Source organism: Microtus pennsylvanicus, chromosome 8 (assembly GCF_037038515.1).
Source record: "Microtus pennsylvanicus isolate mMicPen1 chromosome 8, mMicPen1.hap1, whole genome shotgun sequence".
NCBI lineage: Eukaryota > Metazoa > Chordata > Mammalia > Rodentia > Cricetidae > Microtus > Microtus pennsylvanicus.
The window spans coordinates 18,885,131-18,910,225 of record NC_134586.1 but is presented as its reverse complement, the minus strand read 5'-3'; the positions used below and the strand labels follow the sequence as shown (position 1 = coordinate 18,910,225).

General features: G+C 38.9%; 1 protein-coding gene across 1 annotated transcript in view; it reads left to right on the top strand.

Moving 5' to 3' along the window:
• LOC142855694 (uncharacterized) overlaps nt 1-25,095 on the top strand; it is a 63,427-nt gene that overhangs the window by 28,328 nt on the left and 10,004 nt on the right. Inside the window, exon 5 of the mRNA XM_075982141.1 lies at nt 21,720-22,032. Within this exon, the coding sequence (XP_075838256.1) occupies nt 21,720-22,032 (313 nt within the window). The remainder of the gene's footprint in view (nt 1-21,719; nt 22,033-25,095) is intronic.

Below are 25,095 nucleotides of genomic sequence, written 5' to 3'. Positions count from 1 at the left end.
TGACTTCCTAAGCAGTGAGATGTCTCTGTCATTTACAGAATTTGATAGTAGCTTGCACTTTCTGTTTACTTAGGCAATATTATATTTTTCTGAAGTATTAGATGGAGTTGAAGACAAGATATTATAATTATAGTTCCTTAGTTCTGATAAAAGATAAAGTAGATATAAAACTTTAGACTCATAGAGATGGGATAGATAATAGATTACTTCATTAATTTGCCAAATGTAAATGGACTAAATATTGTTACTTTAATTCTTGCTTGATAACTGCTTTGTAGATACCATTTTACTATGATTAACTGTGAAACCAATATGGGTTAAACAATGGCCACTCCCTGAAGAAAAGCTGAAGGCTTTAGAACAACTTGTACAAGAGGACTTTACCATATTGAAGAATCAACCAGCCCTTAGAATTCTCCTGTATTTGTTGTTAATAAGAAATCTGGTAAATGGAGAATGGTGACAGATCTAAGAGCTGTCAACAAAGTAATTCAACCTACGAGCCCCCTACAATCTGAAATTCCTCTCCTTCTCTATTACCAAAAGGATGGCCTCTTATAGTTATTGATTTGAAAGACTGTTTCTTCATTATATCTTTACCAGAAAAGGATAGAGAAAAATTTGCCATCACACTGCCTACTTATAATAATTCTCAGTATACTGGGAGATATCAACGGACCATTCTATCACAGGGAATGCTCAATAGCTCCACTCTGTGCCAACACTTTGTAAGTCAGCCATAGGAAATAATATGTAAACAATTTCCTAAGTCTATAATCTATCATTACATGGATGATATTTGGCTATCTGATTCAAACACATATTTTAGAAAAAAAAATCTTTGAAGATCTAAAGAAAGGTTTGCCAAAATGGGTATTACAAATTGCTCCTGAAAAAATACAGAGAAGATATTCTGTCAGTTCCATAGGTTATAAAATAGGTTTACAAAACATTAGAATACAAAAGGCACAAGTTAGGAGAAACTGGCTACAGATTCTTGGTGACTTTCTAAGATTGTTAGGAGACATTTCCAGTTTATGACTGGCTGTTGCAATAACACCTGATCTAAACAAAATCTTAGAAGGTGATAAAGACTTGAATAGTCCCAGAGAATTAATAGCTGTAGCAGAAAAGGAATTGACATTTGTTAAGGAGAAATGACAGGAGGCACATGTGGATAGGGTAAATTCAAATCTTAATTGTATTTTAGCCATATTGCCTTCCAGAATTTCTATTACACCAATTTTAGTGCCGAGGGATAATATTATCCTAGAAGGAATCTTTTTACATATAGCCAAGTAAAAAATTAAAACTTATATGGAAAAAAACCTCTGAATTAATTATAAAAGGTAAATTAAGACTTCATCAATTAGCAGGTATAGACACAGCAGAGATTGTAGTGCCATTTACTATTGATGAATAAAAAAAGTTTGCCAGAGTTATGAACTCTGGCAAAGGGTTTCTGCTAATTTTTGAAGGAATTAATAGCAATTTTGCGAAAAGCAATAAACTTAGCCTTGTAAAGAGAAATTCTTGGATTTTCGCTGAACTGTGTGTGATGCACCAATACCCGGAGCCCATACATTTTATATTGATGCAAATAAATCAGGGAAGGCGCGTTACAAATCAGGATAATTAAGTTAGTTGGAACAAAGCCTTTATAATTCCTCTCAAAAGGCATTATTATATGCTATTCTAATGGTGCTATGGGATATTAAGAACATTTTAATATAGTTACTGATTCACAATATGCAGAAAGAGTTGTTTTGCATATTGAAACAACTGAATTTATACCAGATCATGAAGAACTGACTTTATTATTCATACAGTTTCAAGGTACAATTGGGAATAAGATTTTCCTATATAAATAACATACATCCAATCCCATATGGATCTGCTAGGTCTTCTATCACAAGATAATACATAAATTGATCAATTATTGATTATAAGTATGTTTCAGGCCTCAGAATTTCATAAAAAATTCACGCCAATAGCAAATGTTTAAAGAAAGAGTTTTTTATTACATGCCTACAAGCTAAAGAGATTATAAAGAGATGTCCTATTTGATCTTTCTATAACCAAACACCATCGCTTTCAGAGACTAACCCAATGGGTACTCAAAGGAATGAAATCTGGCACATGGATATTTTCACTTTGCAGAATTTAGAAAATTAAAATATGTGAACCATTGACACTAACTCAGGTTTTCAGTGGACAACAGCTTTAAGTTCAGAAAAGGCTCATTTAGTAATCACACATTTATTATAAGTGATGGCCATCATAGGGATACATATACAATTAAAGACAGATAATCATCTAGCATATATCTTTTAAGAAAATGAAACATTTTTGCTTATTATAATTTTAAGCATACTACAGATATACCACAGAATCCTACAGTTCAGGCAGTTATAGAAAGATCAAATTGAACTATGAAGGATATGTTAAACAACAAAAAAGGATGGGCAATAATCCCAAAAATAGATTACATAATGCTTTATTAACTTTGAATCTCTTAACACTAATGAGAAAGGGACAATAGCAGCAGAGAGACATTGATTAAGAGAAAAGTCTTCTGAATTAAATCAGCCAGTGTATTTCACGGATGTATTGACTTCAGAATAGAAACCAAGAGATGTTCTACATTGGGGCAAGAACTTTGCTCTTCTTTCCACAGCAGAAGAGAAACCATGAATACAATCAAAATTAATAAAGATTCACCTTGAAAAGGGGTAACCTCTTGTAAAAAGAAATGACAGCTCATCCACTTCAGTATCAACCATGCTGGTGGTAAGGAAGCCTAGTAAGGGTTGGGACAGGGTTGTATTCTTGCCTGTTCAGGAAAATGAACATATTCAAAACTTCAAGAGACCCTGGATATTAGGATGCTGACAGAAGGAAAAATAGCTATCCAATAATGATCATCAAGAAAAAGGAATATGACTAGTAAGGACATGTGATCAAAATATACACTTAAATTTATAAATATATATATAGCTTTGGAGTTGGACAAGGGCTCTGTCATTTTCTAAATTCAAGCATGATATCAAAATAAATATTCAGAGTTTCTTTCTCATGTGAAGAGATGTCTGGTATGGGACAGAAAGAAGAAAGAATTTAGAAAACAGTTTACATTTCTTCACACCTATTTTTGTCTCTAACTTATATTTCATTGAATATATAAGTCTGTATAAATAATGTTTAAGTTTTTAAAATAACCAATAAGTTTTACTGCAGTAATCTCTGAAGTTTTGAGGAGAAAGATGGGGTCCACAATAACAACTCCAGGTGTTTGAAATGAGGTCATGATGCTGATAGTGCTGCTATAAGACCTGTTTTGGGTACTGGCTGCTCAAGATGATTTCAACTTGGTTATCTGAAATGGTGCATTTTTTACAATGCTCTTACCAGAACTCCAAATAGGAACCTCATAAAAAGCCTACCAAATATTCATAGACTATTTGCAATTATATCAGACAATAATATTAGAACTTAATCATCATGTTACTTTCACAGGATTCCATAGATAAAACATTGCCTCCATGACAGCTGGACATAATTATATAAGAAGAAGTCCCCTCTTCTTAGAGGATTGTGATTTGTGAGTCTACTGCTAAAATAAATATCTCTCTATTATTCTCAATTCTGAGCTAATGTGGGATTTTTTTAAGCATCCTTCTTCAGGAAGACTAAACAGAGATATATAGAAATAGTAATCAGAATATAAAGAGACACCATGTTTCTGCTGAAGCACATAGTGGCCAAAATTTTATGAGTAATCTGCAGCTTTGTATAAATACACATATTACTAGAAATGGGCTCAATTAATATATATGAGCTAGTTAGGAATATGCCTAAGCCTTTGGCCAAAGAGTGTTATAATTTATATATTTTTGTGTCATGGTGTCCTTGATGGAAAACCCATACTTTCTATCTTTGCATAGAATGCCATGCCCTTTCTAGAGATAGATAGTTTTAAATATGCATTTGTCAATATGAAAAATGTAGGCCTTCCCATAAATGGGTGAGAGATAGTTTATTACAGAGTCAAACATGAATGTTCATGGCCCAGTAACACAGATTCAAGTTACCCCAAACTCCATGATCCATTATGGTAGCAGTTTCATGAAGTTTTTTATTGGAATAGAACAAAGAATGCCATGAATCAAGAAACTTTTCAAATATGGTAGAAACATCAAATGGGCAGGTTCCAGCAATATGGGGAACCTAAGCTACAAGTCTCATATGCTACCTGGTAGTATTCTTTTCAAGTGAGTTGGTGGAAGCTAGGAGTCTGTTAACACTTTCCAAACATGTTTTGTATGTCAGCTACAAATATATCAAGTCAGACACAGAAGTAGGCAGAGAGTGGATATCATTTTAAAGGTAAATTTTAACTGGGCTATGCAATATCCCTACCTCTCCACTATCACAAAAGTTCTAATCAGGTAATCAGGGTTTGTAGAAGGTCCAAAGTGGGATACAACTTTTATTGCATAGCACTTAGTAAGTTCTTTACAGAAAGTGATGACCACTAATACATGTGTCTAAGATGTACACAGGCATAAGAACATGGCTTGCTCACTGACTCTCCTCAGAGGATACACACTAGACTTTTACTACTAGTACTTGAGTTGACTGTGACAGAGTTTGAATCAGGTCTGGTGTTTTCACTTATATAGAAATTGAGGTCCTTTGCAGTCATAAAATTCTGTCTCACTCATTCCCACAGCTGTTCAGTCGCAATGAAACATACAGAGGGTTATATTACTTATAAACTGTTTGACCTATTACCTCAGGCTTATTATTAACTAGCTCTTATAGCTTAAATTAACATATAGTCTTTGACTATGTTTAGCCATGTGGCATGGTGCCTTTTCGCAGTGCAACATTCTCACCTTGCTTCTTCCGCACCAGGCTGGTGACTAGCTCTGCCTCTCTGCTTCCCAAAATTCTCCAAGTGTAGTTGCCCTGCATATATTTCCTGCCTTGTTACTGGTCAATGAGTATTTTATTAATCCAATCAGAGTGACAAATTATTATATACAAGAGCATTTTCCACAGTAGTTCTTAATGAGGCTTCTTTGGAAATCCTGGGATTGTTCTGACTTGTCTGTCATTTCCAGAAATTTTGCTGTACTAAAATTCAGCTTCTTTCATTGTCCTCTCTCCTTACTATTATTTGGAATATCATCAAAATCTCTTAGTTCTTCCAACAATTACACTTTTCATTGCTTTAGCTTTGCTGGCTAGATGAATTTCATGTTCACCATTTTGCAATGGAGTCCTCCTTTAATCTTTTTATTCTTTCATGTCTCTGCTGACCAATGAAAACTCACTTATTCCCTCCAGCATTTTGCTTTAATACCTTGACTTAAGCTATTATGGATGCTTTTATTGAAATTGTCTCTTATTCATTGATGTATGGAGAACTTTCCATATCAGTATATTTTATTTATCCTAAAATGTTTATTCTTATGTAAATTTTTGTCTACTTTTAGATTTGTTTTCCCCAGATTCTGGTGTAGTTTTTGGTAAAGGAATGTCAGAACACTTCCTTTATGAAGTCCCCAAGTAAGTTTTTCTTTTAAATACATATTTTATGCATACTATTTGAAAATGTCAGAAACTAGCATGCTGAAGTTTCCTTGCTCAATGACAATAAGTTCTTCCATTTCTTTTGTAGGAGTGAACCACAGCAGCTGTGTGGGAATCATAAGCAACTGGTGTCCTTAAGTGTTCAGTCCTTGTATAGGCCTCAATAATCATGGGCCTCAGCAATCAAAGGTTTAGTTCCTAGGACTCTACGACCTTCCTCAATCTTTATCATAAGCCTGTGTTACAGCTTTCAATACCAGGCCTTAGATACTTCCATCAAGATAGCACTTGAGAGCCTTCTCATACCAAGTACCTTTAGTGTCTCCTCTCTCTCTCCTTACAGCTCTTTATCCTTATTCGAGCTCAGTCTCTGCCTTGTTTGTCTTCTCTTTCCTCCTCTTCTTCTCCCTCCTTATTTGGATGCTAGAAAATGGTTAAATTTACTCTTCTTCAGCTGTTTCTGACCAGTCACAGCACTTTGTGTAGATATACCACAACCTTGATTTTGTATCTACCATGTTCTGAGACGCTTATGTTTTGGAATTATAGGCTGAATTCTTAGCATCAATCATAGAAGTGTTTTTTTTTAAACTATCAGTGAATGTATTTCTCCTTTGAACTGGGTGAAAACCATTGCAAAGCCATGTAGAGGTAGCTGAATCTTCTGCTAGCAAATGGTCTGATTAAAACTGTTCCCAACAGCTAAACCAAATTTAGTGATTGTATTAAACAAATGCAGTGTGTGTATGTGTGTATGTACGTGTGCATGCCTCCATGTGTATGTGTGGTATGTAGGAGTGAATGTGCATCTACGTTTTTGAGTTATGAATGTGCGAACATATGTGCCAGAGTACACATATGACCACTGGTGTTCAGAGGACAACTGTGAGCATGAATCCTCTCACCTTTCTTCCTTGTTGGATACAGTGTCTTATTGCTGCTCCATTTGTCTGAATCGCCTGTCCAGGATCACCTGAAAATTGTTCTGTCTCTGACTCCCTTTTCCTTTTAGGACCACACTGGGATGACAAATGTTTTCTTACTATTATTTCCCAAAATTCCCCAAAAGACACACACAAGCCAGTAGGTCAGGAGAGAGTTCAGAGATAAACGCCTCTGGAGACAGTTACAGGGAATAGCATTTGCTTTATTGTACTCGAGCAACTAAAACATATATATATATATATATTGGAATCTTATGGACTGATTAATCAGCACACTATCTCAGATTTGACAGTGAGCACACATGCCATTTTTGTCTTTTTATTGAAGAAGCACCAAAAAGAGACATAGAATGCAGTCTGTTCATCAGGACAACTGCTATCTACCCACAGTGTTTCAGAATTCAGTGTTCTAAATTCTGGATATACACAGGAGTATGGTGTTCCATGCTACTTATTTATTAGCCCAGTGAACAGGTGGGTTGGTTCCCTGGCCATGCCTGCATTTTCTCCTACAATTCTCACCTCTATATTATTTTGCTTTCCTGAGAGCAGAGCATCCTCATTCAGGGACAGAATATGCTAGCAAAAGTATTACAACTAAAGAGTTATTAAAAGAGGTATATAAATTAGAGTGGTTGTGAAAGCAAGGAGAGTATCTCGGAGAAGCAATAATGTCATTTAAAGTTTGAATCTTCTCTTCTAGGACCCATATCAAAATAGGTTGAAGCCATTAGCAAAGAGCTGAAGGCAAGGGCCTCGGATCTTCACCCTAGTAACAAGGGAGGGCTAAGTACCAATGCCCAATACATTCTTGATTTGGCATTATTTGGACTTAGTTCAGTAAGCAAACACACAAGTATGATAGGCGATTGCTGATTTTTCTTGCATCTCTTCAATGTTATCAGCTGTCCAAGATCTGTTCAGCTGGGCAGGTTTACAGATTCCTGCAGCATATTTTCTGAAAAGACACAAGGAAACTCTTTCAATGATAGGTTATAGGGCTGTTGATTACCATTATCTGTTATTATGTCTTTCCAAGTAACCGGAGATAAACTCATAGGCCTTGACTAAGTTTTGCAATATAATGAGCTGTCATTTATTATCAAAAACATTAAAGTAAATAATGTCACTGGAGACAAAATAGTTTTAAGGCAGGTACCACTTATAATTGTTTTAGGTATTTGAAAACCTTCCTGTAATTTGGAAGAAAAATACTGAACAAGCAAAATATCATCCATATATTGAATAAATATAATAGATCGGCCATTTAACAGGGGATTTAAGGCTTGAAGCCTGTGATATTGATGGATAGTAGGGCTATGTTTTATCCTTCAAGGGAAAATTTTCCACTACTATCTTTGATCAGGATGGATATATATATATATATATATATATATATATATATATATATATATATATATTTGGCACTGGTATGAAAAAAGCCAATCTTTCTCAAATCCCCTTTTTATATATAATACTGGAATATATTTATTAATAGTAATAGCAGTTCTTCATGAAAAGCCATGCTGTAAGAACCCATTGTTTTCATTTTTAAATTAATAGATCTTAAGTCATGTAATAATTTCCCTTTACTTTTAGATTTTTTCCTGAATGACATCCACTGATAAAGGCTGAGTTCAACATGTCCCATTTGTATTTGTTCTACTAAATCCTGAGCACGTCACAGTTTCCTTTGAATAGGAGGCTATTGTTCGACCCATAAGGGTTCACGTATTTCCTTTTAAATTTTACGGATGAGAAAGTAAAACAGCCCATTTTGTTGGAGGTAGGGTTTAGGTTCCTGTAATGAGCTCTTGGCTATCATAAATCAGGGAAAAGCATGGCTCCAGTCATTTCCCATATATCTCTTCCCCAGAGATATTTATTAGGTAAGCATTAAAGAATTATGGGCTTAGTTTTTTCAGTGTGCCTGTCAGAGTACTTCCATGTAAGAAAAGTTAAGTCTGTTTTAGAATGAAGGGGATTTGATTAAAGTTCTGGTGTTTGAGTGTCTGTCCAGCGTATGAGGCCCTGAGTTTGAGTTACAGAGCAAGAGAGAACAAGAGGATGAGAAATGGTAAGGATGGGAGCAGAGAGAAGAACAGGAGAGAAGAATGAAGGGGAGAAGACAGAAGAGAAGTTTCTTGTCATAAATTTGAGAATCACAATGTACACTGCATTCTCCTGCTTTGCCTCTGTTTTACTCCCTGATATACAGGCAGATTATAGCTTTGGCAAAAACTCTCAAAATAAACCTGGTTCTTTTATTTTTTGCTTTTTTTTATTGATTTTTATTGAGCTCTTCATTTTTCTCTGCATTCCTCCTTGCCTATCCCCCTACCTTTCAGTCCTCCTCCAAGATTCCCATGCTGCCAATTTACTCAGGAGATCTTGTCTTTTTCTACTTCCCATGTAGATTAGATCTATGTATGTCTCTCTTAGTGTCCTCATTGTTGTCTAAGTTTTCTGGAATTGTGATTTGTGGACTCGTTTTCTTTGGTTTATGTTTAAAAAACACTTATGAGTGAGTACATGTGATAATTGTGTTACTGTATGTGGGTCACTTCACTCAAAATAATGTTTTCTAGCTCCATCCTTTTGCCTGCAAAATTCACGATTTTATTATTTTTTTCTGCTTTGTAGTACTCCATTTTGTAAATGTACCTCATTTTCCTTATCCATTCTTTGGTCGAGGGGCATTTAGGTTGTTTCCAGGTTCTGGCTATGACAAGCAAAGCTGTTATGAACATAATTGAGCACATATCTTTGTGGCACAATTTAGCATCCTTGGATATATATACCCAAATGTGGTATTAATGGGTCTTGAGGAAGGTTGTTTCCTGATTTTCTGAGAAATTTCCATATGAACATCCAAAGGGGCTGTACCAACTTTCATTCCCACCAGTAATGCAGAAGTATTCCCTGTACCTTGAAAGCTTTCCAGCATAAGTTGTCATCAGTGTTTATGATCTGGGTCATTCTTACATGGTTTTTAAGACTCTAAAACTAACATATATTTTAGATATTCATTTGACTGTAACAGTAAGTGGCCAAGACTGGATTCAAGAAAACAGAGTGTAATCCTAGCACAGTCTTTCTTATATTTTAGATAGGAAATGCCCTGTGAAGTAGGGTCATGTGTTGATGTCTTGAGATCTCCATACTAATTACAGATGCAGTCACTGAAAAGTTGTTAGAGAATGAGGGCTCTGCCTCATTTTAATACACTGATTAGGTTATAACACGATAATCAGACTGGGGGATGAGGGAAGCTCTGAGATCAGGTTTGGAGAGAGGTAGACTCTGGAAATGTGTCATCAGTGGCTCTAGTTCACTCTTGGTCCTGCTTTGGCCAAGCTTTTCTAAATCCAAGTTGACATATGGTCTCTACCATCATAATCTGCATTCCATGGAACCAGAAAAACATACCAGAGTTGAAAATTCTAAAACTGGGACAGATAAAGTTTTTCTGCTTGAAGTTATTTTCTTGGCTTTTTTGAATATAGATATAAAGTCCAATGAAGACATTCTGGATAAAAGGACAATACCCCAAAAGAACAAGTTTCTAAATACTAGCAGTATTCCTTCAAAGCATTCCAGAATTGAGAAACATATAGTATTGAGATTTTAGAATGTATGACCAATAAATAAGATTTTAGAACTTTTAAGTACCATAACCTATATGCTTCCTTTGAAATAATCAGGAGTATTGAATATTGTCTGTATAATTTATCTTTTGGTTATAAATCTCTGGAATTTGTATCTCTCTCTGTCTTTGTCTCTGATTCTGTGTGTGTGTGTGTGTGTGTGTGTGTGTATGTGTGTGATTGGGGGTGTATGTAAGTATGTACTCCTATTATCCTGCAACTCATTAGGTAGACCATTATGGAGTAGGGCTCAGAGACCCACCAGCCTCTTGATTGCTAGGAATAGAGATGAACACCACAATGCTCTCTTGACATTTTCCTAACTACTTTTAAAAGCTGCATTATTTAATCAGATTCCTAATATGTCACAATGCCAATTCACTTTTTTTCTATTTACTTTATTACAGGAGTCCAATTCAAAATTTATCTTTAAAGATTTTTAGAGTGCATTTTTACGTGTATGTGAGTTTCTCTGTTTGCATGTGCACCACTTTCAAGTCTGGTACCCAAGAAGCCCAGAAGAGAGTGTCAGATTTCATTAAAGAACCCGGCAGAGTTAGAGGTGGCTGTGAGCTGCCATGTAGGTGCTGGAAGCTTATTCTGAATCTTTGTAACAACTGAGCTATCTCTCCAGCCCACTCTATTTTGAGACTTCCAGTATGCAATCTATAACTGGGGATGATAGGTGCAATGCAGTACAGCATGTCTCTAGTTTACTGAATATGCTTGAGTTTCTGCATGTACTTTGTTAGTCCCCATCCATCCCTATTCCGTGGTGACCATGTCGCTTTTCTTTGAAGTTCACATTTGACTACTGCAGGTGTTTCCTGTGTGTGGAATCAGGAAACATAAGTTACCCAGAGTCACTTATTTATTTTGTGTAACGTCCTTCAGGTTCACCTAGGTTCCTGATCCACATGTCGTCTTCTCTCTAAAGTCTATCATTCCACTGTACAAATATACCACACTCAGCCGTTAACAAAGATCTAGGCTGGTTGTGCATCATGCAATTTTGTTTTGAATACTGCTTTAATGAAAAAGAAATGGTCATATCTCTTAAAGTTATGGTATATTGTCCTTTGTCTAAAATTCTTGAAGAAAGGGGCTGGAGAGATGGCTCAGAGGTTAAGAGCATTGCCTGCTCTTCCAAAGGTCCTGAGTTCAATTCCCAGCAACCCACATGGTGGCTCACAACCATCTGTAACGGGGTCTGGTGCCCTCTTCTGGCCTGCAGACATACACACAGACAGAATATTGTATGCATAATAAATAAATTAATTAATTAAAAAAAATCTTGAAGAAAGATTGGTGGGTCAAACTGGAGTCCTCTTGAATATTTTGAAGAATTTCTATTGTTTCCCATGGTCTTTAGAATTCCCATAGTGTTCTTGGGCTCCATGCTCTCTCTCTTCTCTGATAATTGTGATTTTTTTATTGTTGTTGATAGGCAGTAAGCAATTTCCCATGAGGCTCTGGTTTCTACTTCCTTTAGGATTGTGTGTTCAGTATTCCTACTTTCAATTAATGATTGGCCATATGTGAATCTTTTTTTTCTGTAGTGCTTATGAAAGTCATATGCCCACTTTTATTCATTATTAAATTTTTACTTGTGTTTTCTTTCTTTTTATGTATTCTGTGTGTTTTTCCCATCATGCATCATGATCCCATTCATTTCTCTGTCCTCTCAAATCTGCCCTCTGCCCTTGCAACAGCCACTACTTAATACAAAATTAAATTTGTTTTAAAAGAAAAAAATTAAAACCTCATCATGGAAGCTGCAGTGTGACACATGGAGTTACACAGAAAACCCCTTTAACATATATCTTTATTTGCAAGTGTTCATTGCTAAAAGTAATGGGTCTGGATTGAGGCCTCTGTCATGTGAGTAATAGGGATATTCCCATCTTGCTCCCATCATGGGGACTGGGTCACTCACAAGTCTGACAACAGGGCCATCTCTGCTGAGCTGCCCATGTGAGGAACAGGGCCCACTTTCCTGAGTGCTACACCTGGTAATGACATGGGTCTGATCTCTCCTCTGTTGCAAGACAGTAAGGGCAAGTGTTAAGGGGCATTTGTCTTCACCACTTATACTGCTTTGTGACTGAAAAGTAGTGAGGATAACTCTCCCACATTTAAAAACTTTGGGGCTGGCTTAACCACACCTCTGATAAGAAGGCTGGCTATATTGTGACCAAGTCTCCCATCTGCCCCAGCTTCCTTGCTCACTATGCGGGGCAGGTTCACCACACCATCTCCAGTATAGTTGCATCTGTTGCTGCCCTGGCAAGGTACAGAATCTTCTTTCCTGGTAATTGTAGCTGGTAGAAGTCTGGAAAAATGAGATAGCGCTCCCATAATTGCTACATTTAAAACAATTTAAATCAATCATGAACTATCCTTTTATATTTTGGACATTCGTGTAAGAGGGCAGGAGCCTCCACAGCTGTCAAGGAAATTTATTTTTGTTTTGTTTTAGGTTCTTGTTTCTTTGATTTGTTTTTGTTCTTCAAGACAGGGCTACTCTGTGTTGCCCTTACTGTGCTCTCGTAGAACAATGTGGCCTCTGACTCACAAAGATCTGCCTGCCTCTGCTCCCGAGTTCTAGGTTTAAAAGGTGAGCCACCAATGCCCATCTCAAGGAAATTTCTAAACCATTAATAGCATGAAACGAACTACCCAGTCACCCTTCACAGAAGATGGCCAAGTCCAGGGCACACATAGTCCCTGGCACGCAGATAGATCAAAATCCTTAACTGAATCCTGACAAAGAAATGTAAAGTTGGGATGAGACACATACTATGTCCCCAGCATCTTTGAAGGAGGTGTTTACAGCTGAGGGAGGGCAAGTGTTTTGGTGGTGGGAAACCACTAGGTATGAACCAGGGGTGTGCACGCACTAGTCCTGTGGTGTTCTCTTCCCACCTTGAACAGATATCTCTGGGTGTCTTGGAACTTAGAAGTTAGTGTAAAGTGTCAAGGGTTCAAGTGCTCATAGCCACAGCAGCACTTGAAATAGAATTGAGTTTTGAATTCTGACGCCAGCCAATCACCACTAAGGGAGGCCACCTGTGTGTACCCCCTCCAACTGGGTGCTGATGTTCTGCTGTGAATGATGAGCCCCAGGACAGAGGAAAAGAGTATGGAGATTCCATGAATGGGTTGTTCAGCAGAACTTGTATGCCTAAGGAGTAGGGGGTGGTGGTGCATTTTTCAGAGTCGCCAGCAGGAGGCAAAAGGCTTTAGAAAGGACACTGAGGCTTAGGGGATCTGTTTCCCTGAAGTGAGTGAATCTAGTGTGAAGCTAGGATTATGTGAACCACTCCAAGAACTTGTTTTGCAAGAGGGTGGACAGGCCATTTTACATTCCAAATTCTGAGCTCCTCCCATCCTTGTGGGTCCTGTAATGTTACAGCATAGCTTACTCAACTAGACCTCTAACTCACATTGTTTCCTTCAGTTGAGATGTGCTACAGGAGGATTCACTGAAGAGGCAGAGAGAGGAGGATTTGAAGTTTGAGCCCAGCTTGGGATTTTTTTATTATTCCAAATATTTTCAGCATGAAAAGTCTGAATCCAAAGCATCCTTCCAAAAGCCATAAAGCTCCTCCTTGCACTCCAGCTGTGCTCAGCTACCTTTACCCTGCTCTAATCAGCTGCTCCAGTCACACAAGCTCCATTCTACAGCAGAGATGTCTTTGCCTATGTCCAGAGGGCACATCAGACACCCTCCCACTTCCGTGACTGCAGGCCACATTCCTCTCCTATCAAACTAGGTTTCCACAGATCCTCTGGATCAGCCACCTGGCCCTCTGGTTCTTTGTCTTTTATTCTTCCTGGTGAGAAGCAGAGATCAAGCATCCCCCAGATCAGATGTGATCACTGCAAATACTTATGACTTATCCAGTCTTTGTTTTTACATCCAACTCAGGAAACAGTTTTTCAGGGATCAGCAATATGAATATGATCAACAGAAGTGTTGTTTCTCACTGGCAGCCTTTATGTTCTTCAGGGAAGCACAGGAAGGCCTTGAGCAGAATGGGGGATGGGTTAAGGAGATGATTCAGCCTTTAGAGGCCAGGCTCAAAACCAAGCAGTAAGATCTTGGTTTCCTGCACCCACAGCTGTTGCTCCAGGTGCTATATTTCTCATTTCCTTTTGGGATCTTTACAAAACAAAAAAAAAAACCTTCTTTTTAATTTTAAATTTAAAAATCATCTTTTAAGCCTAACCTAATTCTACTGAGTTACCTTTAGAACATTAAATTCATTTCAATTAATTAACTTTAAAGTTCAGCTTGAAACAGAGAATATTCTTGCAAGTGACATATTTTGAATAATACATAGTGCTCCATTTCTGTGTGTCATCAGCATCATCCTGGTACTGGTACAGGTCCTTGGTGGTCTGTGCATCAGTTTTAGGCTTCATAGCAGTGTGGGGCTACAGGAAATATTCAGCCAAAGGGAAGCATGCTTACCACAGGCTTTTTGCCCAATATCCTATATTGAGCCCAAACCACCTATCCCTCATCCTACATAGGACCCAAACCTATGGTCCAAATTCTACATAGGACCCAAACATTTATCCTTTTTGTTTGTTGTACATCATTTGGCATAAATTAAGACCTGGTTTCATCTTAATTATATCTGTTGCATTTTCCCAGCTCCATCATCTCTTCTGCCTCCTTCTGCTCCCCTCACACATGAACTTTTGTAAAGCTACCAGGGCACAGGCACTCCTAACACCTCTCATCTGTCCAAGGATTTGTGATGAGCTGTACCCACAAAGCAGCATGTCCTTAGGGATACCCTACAACATACTCCTGTAGAATTTTCCAGATTTACACTTAGGTAGGCAGAGAAGCCTTCCTGTCAGGACAGCTATTGAACTTGGACATGTGACAAGTCGTCATGTATCAGGGCTGATTTTTAAGCAGTAACTCTTAACTTGTCTTAGAGCTATCTAGCCTCCTGCCTACTTTCCTAAGGTCAAAAATGATACCTAGATCTAGGACCCCAGCTCTCTGTTCTTGGAGACAGGATAGAGTTGTCAGAGGTTCAGACAGATCTATAGTTTGAAGTCTTCATTAGCATGAATGGCATGTGGGCCACAAAACCTACTTGGTCATTCCTCTTTGAGGCTGATGATTGTGATCTATGCACACGACACTCACTGTGTCACTGTTCCTGGGGAGCAAACCTGCATGCTGCTGCCTTTTGACTGTTGTGAATCCTGTGATAATGGCCACGGTCCCTGACTTCTCACCTAGGATACACACACAGTGCCAGACTGCTGGATCTTTTAATGTTCTTTATCACTGACTCATTCGTTGCATTGATCATTGGCTGAGTGGATATTCAATAATCCATCTTTTTTTTTTTTTGCTTTTTTTAGTAGGAGCTCCACTGTATCCACGACAATAAAGACATTTTATCCCTGTGTATACCAGCTTCAAGTTCACCGACAGGCATGGCAAACACTCTCCTTTCTCCCTTTACCATCCAGACAATCCCTCTGAATACCTTTGTGTGTAACAGATCCAATTGAGTAAAAGTGCTCTTGAAAGTTAGGAGTGGTAGCTGAATGTGTTTGAGGCCAGCCTGGTCGATAGAATGAATTTCAGGACATTCAGACTCTAGAGAGAATTCCTGACTCAAACAAACAAGCAAACAACAGTGCGCTATACACAATTCTAATCAAGTTTAGTCCAGCCATCAGTGGTCAACCCAATGGTGAATAGGATGCAATGGGCCCTTGACCTCTCACAGGACCATTGTTGACAGAGAGAAGATTTTCCTTGATGAACAGAGTGGAGGTAAATAATTGGTCTGATTTCAAGTCATTCTCCAGAAAGGCAAGTGCCTTTTGGTGAGTCTCCAGTGTCTCATGAAATAATTTTTATATGAATTCTTCCTGGACTCATGAAGGGAACAGTGCTCAAGACTGTTTTTCTTTAAAGGTGAAATGTCCCCTACATTTCATGGTGCTGTCTGAGAGTTTTGAGACCTTTGGGCGTGATTTCTAGTGCTGATTGACACAGGTGGGGGCTTCCACCTTGGGCCCATCTCACTCCATTCCTGGCTATTGTCAGCTAATAAGCAGTTTCTGTACAGTCCTGTGGCAACAGGCTGCTACAGTGTTTCTTCTAAGGTTCCCATACCATAATGGACTGTATTCTTTCATCTGTGAGCCAGAATGAATTTACCCAAACATTGTATCTGTCAGTTGGATGGAAACAGAGAGAAAAAAATTAACAATAGATATTTTGACTTTACTGTGACACTGATACTGAATCCCTCCTCTCAAATATGAGGTTCACTAACAAATGCTTTTTTATTTCTTTAATTTTCCTTGATTTAATCATAGTTACTAATGTTTGCATTTAAGTGCTTTGACTTGTGTAGTTGTTATCTATGTCCATTCCAGGTCATGCATACTTTTGACTAGAATAGACTAGGCCTGTCCAGACAGAAGAAGATGCCAGCAGGGCATAGGGCCTAAACTTCTGTGCTTGTTTTCAATGAAATTGAGCCCAAGGTTTCCTAATTACTTCTTCTGGGAACTTGGACATGATTTTTAAATACTTAAAGTGTGTTTGTTAATCAGTCCTTGATGAAGATAAGAGTGCTCTATGGAGTGTGTAGTGGTATCGCCAATAAGATGAACAGGCTTCTGGCTTAAGATGGGGTTGAACACCCTCTGGCAGGCCCAATCTTTCAAGTTACATTGTCTACTTTAGACAGTCACTATTAATATACAGCGTGAGTAGGGACCTGATAGGTCCCACCACTGGTGAGAATCACAGTGGGTGACAGAATACTCCATGCAAAGAGAGCTTGAGTGTGGAGTTTCATTAAGAAGAGGGTATTAGGAGTTTAGGGTGAAGGAGAAAAAGGATAGACATAGAGAGAGGGGAAGAGAAGAGAGAGAAGATGAAAGAGAGAGACAGAGACAGAGAGAGAGACAGAGAGACAGAGACAGAGAGAGAGACAGAGAGAGAGAGAGAAAGAGAGAGAGAGAGTTCAAGACCTGTTTTCCTTGGTGAGAAGAGAGAGGTCTAAATCAGCAGGATTTGCTTCTTAAGAGGACCTCTACAATTGAGTACCTATTAGGACCTTGTGCTGGCGAGAGTACAACCTGTGTACATCCTGTCAGATGACGGGGAAGGCCAGCATAATGCCTTAATTCTGGCAGTCACAGCCAATAAAAAGATGACCATGTATACAAAATGTATGTGGCATACTTCAGATATTCTAAACCTATTGCTTCTTTTAAGTAATTTAAGAAGGAAAAGAAAATCAGTATTCTATGTGTCCATTTCATTTCTAACCTGGAATGGGCTCTTACTTTGAGTTTTACACAGGAAGCCCTTGTAATGGGGAATAAATCCTGTTCTGACCATCAGCGACATGATTGTTAAAGATGTGATATGAATTCAGGTGGTGAGACACATGTAGTCCTGACCACAGGAACCCATAAGCTCATCTCTAACCAGATCCCTGGAAATCTCATCCATTTAGCTCGGTTCTACGAACTCCTAATTAATTAACTTTGTTTTTCTGAGATAGAACTTTCTCTGTAGCCTAATCTCATGAGAAACTCACTGCAATCCTCCTCCCTCAGTTTCACCAGTGCTGAGATTATGGGTGTAAACCATCATGCCTAGTTCTGGTTATTTAACCTTCAACTAATTAATTTTTTGAAAGAAAATATCATTATATTGCCCTTGCTGTGGCCTTACTAGCACTCTCGCTGCATTGACCTCTTCAATGCTTGGATACTTTTCATCAGCTCATGAAGTTAATTCCATGTTTCCTCCTTTAACTCTAACATAGGTGGGATTGAACAGCCCAGAAAAGCCAACAATTTCTCCTGGCCTACCCTACCTCCATCAAAGACTCCTTCCATATCATGGAGGTTTTTTCCCACATTTCCTTGGCTTTCCAAACCACAGAGTCTGCTTCTTCTCTTCTCCAGAGCCACATCCAGGGAAGTCAAGTTATAGGATGAAAAAAAATCTCCTGGACTTTGTTCATATCTGAAACAAGGGGAGCTGGTGTTTATCCAAACGGTGAGAATAGGAGAACACCTCCACAATTTGAGCCAAATTTCAAGTGAGCTTGAATTTTATTGGGGTACAACTGTGGGCTGACAAGCCACTGCCTCCTAAGATAAGTTAAAGAGAGAGCAAACAGCCCAAATTCACCTATTTGCCCCTTTTAAGGAGTAAAATCACTAGTAGTTTTATAGAATTGAGACAAAGGGGCAAGAGACAATTTTAAAAAATATTTTAAAAAACTGTGTGATTCCTTCCCCCATGTGGTTAGGAGAGAAAAGGGGAGGTCAGGGAAACTCAGAGAGAAAGAAAGATAGTCAGGATATTCTCAAAAGCAAATCAAGATCATGGGCTTGGGAAGGACAAGTACCAGGAAACAGAGCAACTCAATTCACACTGTAAAAAGAAACTTATTTTTAAAATACAGCATAATGAATCCTGCATTTAGAATGGAGTCAGGCAGATTCCTGACTTGAATAGAAATAACCTTCATAGGCTCATATATTTGAATATTTGATCTTTAGGGAGTGGAGCTACTTGGAAGGGATCAAGGAGTGCTACCTTGTTGGAGGAAGTATATCCCTAGGGGTGATCTTTGGGGTTTCAGAAGTCCAAGGCAGACCTAGTGGCTTCCTCTCACTCTCTTCTTCTCTCTCTTCATGCTGTCTGCAGATCTGGATTTAGAACTCTTCAGCTACACCATGTCCACATGCATACCTCCATATTCCCCACAATGAGGACAATGGACTAAAAATCTGAAATTGTAAGCAGAGTCCAGTGAAATGCTATCCTTTATTTATTTATTTTTTGTTTGTTTGTTTTGTTTTTCAAGACAGAGTTTCTCTGTGGCTTTGGAGCCTGTCCTGGAACTAGCTCTGTAGACCAGGCTGGTCTCAAACTCACAGAGATTCGCCTGCCTCTGCCTCCCGAGTGCTGGGATTAAAGGCGTGGGCCACCATCACCCGGCTAATGCTATTCTTTTTAAGAGATCCCATGGTCAAAGTGTCTCTTTATGGCATTAGAATACTAAGACATAAGGATATTAAATCTGTGATAGCTCACTTCTCTGTGGCCACAATTCCTCCCCATTCCATTCCCTGCCTCTTTCCTGAGACCCTCAGAGACTGGCTGTAGGCTCATAACTGCAGTCCCCCCTATCTTGAGAAGGCAGAGGTTCAGGACTGGATAAGTGTGCTTTTCGTTGAGTGAACACTTATTCTTACCATCGTGTTTCTTTCCTCCTTCTGACTTCAGGCTATCTTTTGGTTGTAAGAAAATATTTTACTCCCGCCTTCTGCTCTTCAATTGGACCTTAGGACCTCAGTCCAGTGCTCCAATGTGGGTCTCTGTTTCTATCTTCATCCATCACCAGTGAAGGTTCTATGGTGACATGCAAGATATTCATCAGTGTGGATATGGGAAAAGGCCAGTTCAGGCACCCTCTCCTATGCTGCCCAAGGAACAAGGTGGTGACATCTCCTTGGACACCTGGGAACCCCTCTATAGTAAAGTCTCTTGCCAACCCTAAAATGGCTCCCTTAATTAAGATATCTACTTCCCTTGCTCCCATATCCACCCTTCCTCCATCTCAAGCATCCCATTTCCCCAAGCTCTCCCCAATCCTCCCCTTCTCCCTTCTCTCTCCCCATCTTCTTCTGCTTCCACCCCAGTCCCACCCCCGTGCTCCCAACTTTTGCCTGGCAATCTTGTCTACTTCCAATATCCAGAGGGATAACTATATGTTTTTCTTTGGGTTCACCTTCTTATTTAGCTTCTCTGGGATCACAAATGATAGGCTCAATGTCCTTTATTTATGGCTAGAATCCACTTGTGAGTGAGGACATACCATATTCATCTTTTTGGGTCTGGGCTATCTAAGTCAGGAAGGCAAGGGATTTGTCCACCACGGAGAGTCCAAGGCCAGCTGGACTGAGGCTGAACTAGCATGTGATCAATCCTGACTCTCTGAATGTGGCTCACAATGAGGGCTGACTGAGAAGCCAAGGACAATGACACTGGGTTTTGATTCTACTGCATGGACTAGCTTTCTGGGAGCCTAGTCTGTTTGGATGCTCTCCTGCCTAGACCTGGATGGAGGGGGGAGGACCTTGGACTTCCCACAGGGCAGGGAACCCTGACTGCTCTTAGGAGTGGAGAGGGAGGGGGAAGAGGAGTGGGGGGAGGAGGAGAAAAATGGGAGGAAGGGAGGAGGTTGAAATTTTTAATAAATAAATAAAAAGAAAGAAAATATTTTTCTATCACAGAAGGAGGTCATTAAACTTGGAAGCCCCTGCAGCTTTAGTCAAAGCTTATCTTCAAGTACTGACAGGGGAGTTGTAAAAGTGTAAGAGCATATCAAAGGCTTAGGAGAGGAAATGCTGGCACTTCCCTCTTTTTCAAAATAAGACAATTACCAGGGAATAGAAAGTGGGATCCACAGCTGATTGAGGTAAGAGTTCATCCTCTATGATGTCTGGGTATGTACATTTTTTTAATAACTGCTTAAACGTAAAACAATCTAGGAACTGACCTCTGTACAACAGATTTGAGTGGCTCTGTCTGTTTCCTCAGGAAGGAGTGTTTCTGGAAAGGCTTCTCAGAAATGCAGATGTCACCTGGAGATTGTTACCAAGTGCAGACAGTCTGAATCTGCATGTCAACAAGGTTCCTGGGTAATGGTTGGGCCATAAATCTTCCCAATCCAATGCAACACAGTCTCTGGCAAACTATGCTGAGGTTTTACATAGTGAGGAGCCTTATGGGGTGACAAAGTGGGAGGGAAAGAGATTTGAGTCTTGGTTCTTCTCCCAAAGTGTTTGTGATTTATATTTGACAACACATTTTAAGATGTGTGTACAGATAAATGGAAGTGTAGTTTTTAGTGTCTGCTCCCTAACTCCAGAATTCAGATTTGCTTTGAAGCCCACAACATCATCAGTTAGTGTCTTCAGCCATATAGAGAACGAGGTGAAGAAAGACACCCCCTCACCACAGTTGACTGAATCCAGAGCAGGAATTAACACATGCAGCTGGTGAAGCTTCTACCTAACTTTAGGAAAACTGTTTTTTTTTTTACTCTTTTTGCTGGGATTTTTGCATCTATAATAACCTCAGGCACAAGTATCTCTGACTCCAGAAGTTTGTCACTTTGCCCTTTAATTCGATGCCACTTTCCTCTCTGCCTCCCTGTCCAGGTCTGATCTGCCCTCACCTATATGATCTGGAATTTCAGGACTTACAGCAATCCTGATCTTTAAATATAGGACATAGACAAGAAATGCAGGTCCAATGTGGGTTTATTTGAGGCTAAACTGAGCTACATAGTGAAACCCTGATTCAATCAGTCAGACAATCAATCAACATTTCCCCACTGAATAACAGTGACTTTCATCAAAGTAATACTTTTCTTAAAGTAGTAGTGATGAATCTGAAATGTTTACTGTACTATAGTCCACTTAATTTCACTTCACATAGTCCTACTTTGTAATTCTGTTTCCTCCAGGAACAAAACGCTATGTGCTGAGAGGTGATGTGTTCAGAACTGTTAAGGAGTGGTTAATGAGTCACACAGACAGCTGGGTTGTGCTTGCAGAGTGCTTATTAGGAAACTCAGAATACAAAGCTTTGTCTCCCTCTCCAGGGTTTCAGGTTTCATCCCTCCTCCTTAGTTCAGGCAAGTTTCTTCCTCTCAGTTCAGAGATGCCTGCTGAAGAGGTTGAAGAGACTTCCATGGGCATGGTAAAGGCAGAAATGTCTGCCCCAGACCACATTCCAGAGGGAGACATGGGTATGTATTTGATAAAATTTGAAGCAAACTGAAAAGGCAGAGAGGAGCCTTCCCAGGGCTTGAGAGGAACTGAATCCCCAGTCTGTTAAGTTTGCCATGGTAGGACTTTGTAGAAGTGGAAGTGCTTGGAGGCCTCTAATACCTTACTTACTCTATCGAGTGTATAGTACTCAAATAGGCAAGACAAAAATGAATGATGAGTTAATTTTAAGAGCCTGAGGAATAGTTCTTGTTTGATTGTATTTTAGGTAATTGGACTTTTTGTTGTTGTTTGGTTTTTCATTAGTTATTTGTTTTGATCTTGGTTTTGGTGTGTTCGTGTGTGTGTGTGTGTTTGTGTGTGTGTGTGTGTGTGTGTGTGTTTGTAGTTTTCTTTTCCCATCTTGATCTCGTGAGTTACAGGAAAGTGCTGTATACCATACATTTTATTTCTCAGATGGAAGGAATTTCAAACACAATACCTTTCAATATTTTCAGCTAAGGAAGTTCCCTATGAAGCTAGAACCTGAGGTTTTCAGATCCAGAGTGATTCAAAGAAAACTCAGGGAGGAATAAGGTGCAGTGGTTGGTTGTGTGGCCACTTCTCCCCCTGGCAAATCATACACACACACACATATCCACAGCACTAAATCGTCTGGTATTTTCACTCTACAGAAAATTATGGAAATGAAGAATCTTGTGGGATTTCTGTTTTAGTCTTTAGGGAGAAAACTGTTTTCTCTGTTTGAAAACTATTGGCTTCATTTTTATTTCTACTTCTTTCTTCCCTTTTCCATCACTTTAATTTTTCTTTGTGTGTTTTAGTGAAAGAATATTGAATTTTCTGGAAAGCAACATTCGTACTTTCCATTGAAAGCAAGTTCATAAAACATAGATGTTTTTCAGCTAGGTCAAATAGTTCCATAACTGAAAATATTTCCATCCTCCTTACAGACCCCCCATCCCCAAACAAACACTCCACAGTTCATTTGAGACAAGGTAGCACAGCCTGTGGCTTTTTCTTACCATTTTTTCTATGTGCTTTGATATTTTCCATAACAACATTTTTGTTTTAATTAAAAAAAATCAAAACAGAAACAAAGCAAAACAAAAAGTAAAGAAAGAAAGCAGTGAGAGTTGTCAGTTAGAAAACAGCTTCTGGTGACTTTCAGCACACCAAAGCACATGCTGACCTCCAGGCTTACTCAGTGCCTGTGGCCCATCTCAGTTCTTTTCAATCTGCACCCTACCCTAAACTCCATATCTTGGGCTTCCCTCTCCCAGTCTTGGTGCCCTATAGTCCTGCCATGCTTTCTCTTACCCTCCTCTTTACTCCTTCTCTTGGTCTTCACTCTTATCTTCTTCTCCCCTGGTCTCTCCCCCTCCCTTGTCTTCATCTCTGCCCCCTCCCTTTCTCTTTGTCATCCACTTCCAGCTGCTGGCCATGTTAGTCCACTACATTCTCTCACAGCTCTGAACTTTTCCTGAAGCCTCTCACTGTACTCTTCTTTATGTCTACAATTTAAACCTTCCCCTTAACTATACCACTGCATAAAAGTTTATATGTTCATAAACTTTTAGAACATATGTAACTATGAAGTCTTCATCATAGTCACATTATAGACTCAGACCCCACTCTAGTACCCCAGTGCCCTTCTCTAGAAACTCTTTTCCTCTGTACACAGCCTATGGCATCTTTGCCTTTTCAGTGCTGAAACACTTGCTTTTCAAGAATGTCTTAAAGCTGGATCCCTGCTGAAATCATGCATTTGAGATTAATCCACAGTACATTCCAGTCATATGTCAACTGTGAACACAGTAGAAGAGGTTTGATAACATGATTGATTGAGGTGTGAGATGTAAATTCAGAGTTTGTATTTCAAACCTGAACACAAAAAATATTTTCAAACAGGTCAGGGAAACCTTTCAGGAAACTAGCGGGTAAGAGAATGAGCAAAAAGAGAGCAGGTAATTGAAATTTATCAGCAGAAAACTAGTGACCTGTCATCAGATTCTCCAAGTAAACTGCACATGGACTGGGTGAGATTTTGTTGCTGTTTGGGATTTGGTGGTGATGGTAGTAGTGGTGACTTCACACATGAGTTTTAACTCACATCTAAAGTCAATAAAACAGTTACCTGTATTTGGTTATCTCCTGCTTTTGTGCATGTTCCAGGGACTAAATCCAGGATATCAGGCTTGAATATAATACACTTTTTTTTCCACTAAGCCACCTTGCTAGCCATGAATGACTACTTTTGTTGCCAACTACTTAAGGGTTACTAAAGTGGGCATCAAATTTTTGCTTAAGGATCTCTGGGAAGAGAAAGCTGAAAAACATTTAGCAAGCACAAGAAGAAATGGGCAAATGCAAGCCCGAGGTCCAGTTTTTCTTTTCAGTCACTTCCCCAGGTTTGAGTAATATTGTTTCACTTTGTCACAAGCTCAGGGATATTTGAGTTGTTGCAAACACAGACTACATTCATAAAGCTGCTAGAATGCAGACAGGCTTCTTTATGTAAACAAAGGCATTTCCCTTAGATCTAGGTTATGAGAGAAACATTCAAATTTTAGCAAACCACTAAACTATGTTTCTCCCAAACATTGGTAATATTGACCATTTTAAAAAGATGTATTTACTGCAGCTTCTCACTTTTGGTATATTTTTGTTTTTAGAAATCAATGTGGGTTTTATTAAATGTGTATGTCTATGAACTGTAAACTAGGTAAGGTGGACAGTTTTTTAGGTAGAGAATGGAAGGTATCTCTTCTATATATGATGCTAAGACAGTTTCTTCCATACCTCATTTATTGAACAATAAATCATGCAAAAGGGAAAACGATGTAAATATGAAGTCTGTTGTATGCTATGAATTTGTTTTATTACCATTGGTTAATAAACAATCTGCTTTGACCTATGGCAGTATAGAATATAGCAAATCAGGAAATCCAAGCAGAGATAGAGGAGGAAAAAAGGTGGAGTCAGCCAAGTGCCATGTAGCTGCCAATATAGAAAGATACAAGAAACTTACTGGTAGGCCACAGCCTCATAGTGGTACAGAAATAAAAATGGGTTAATTTAAG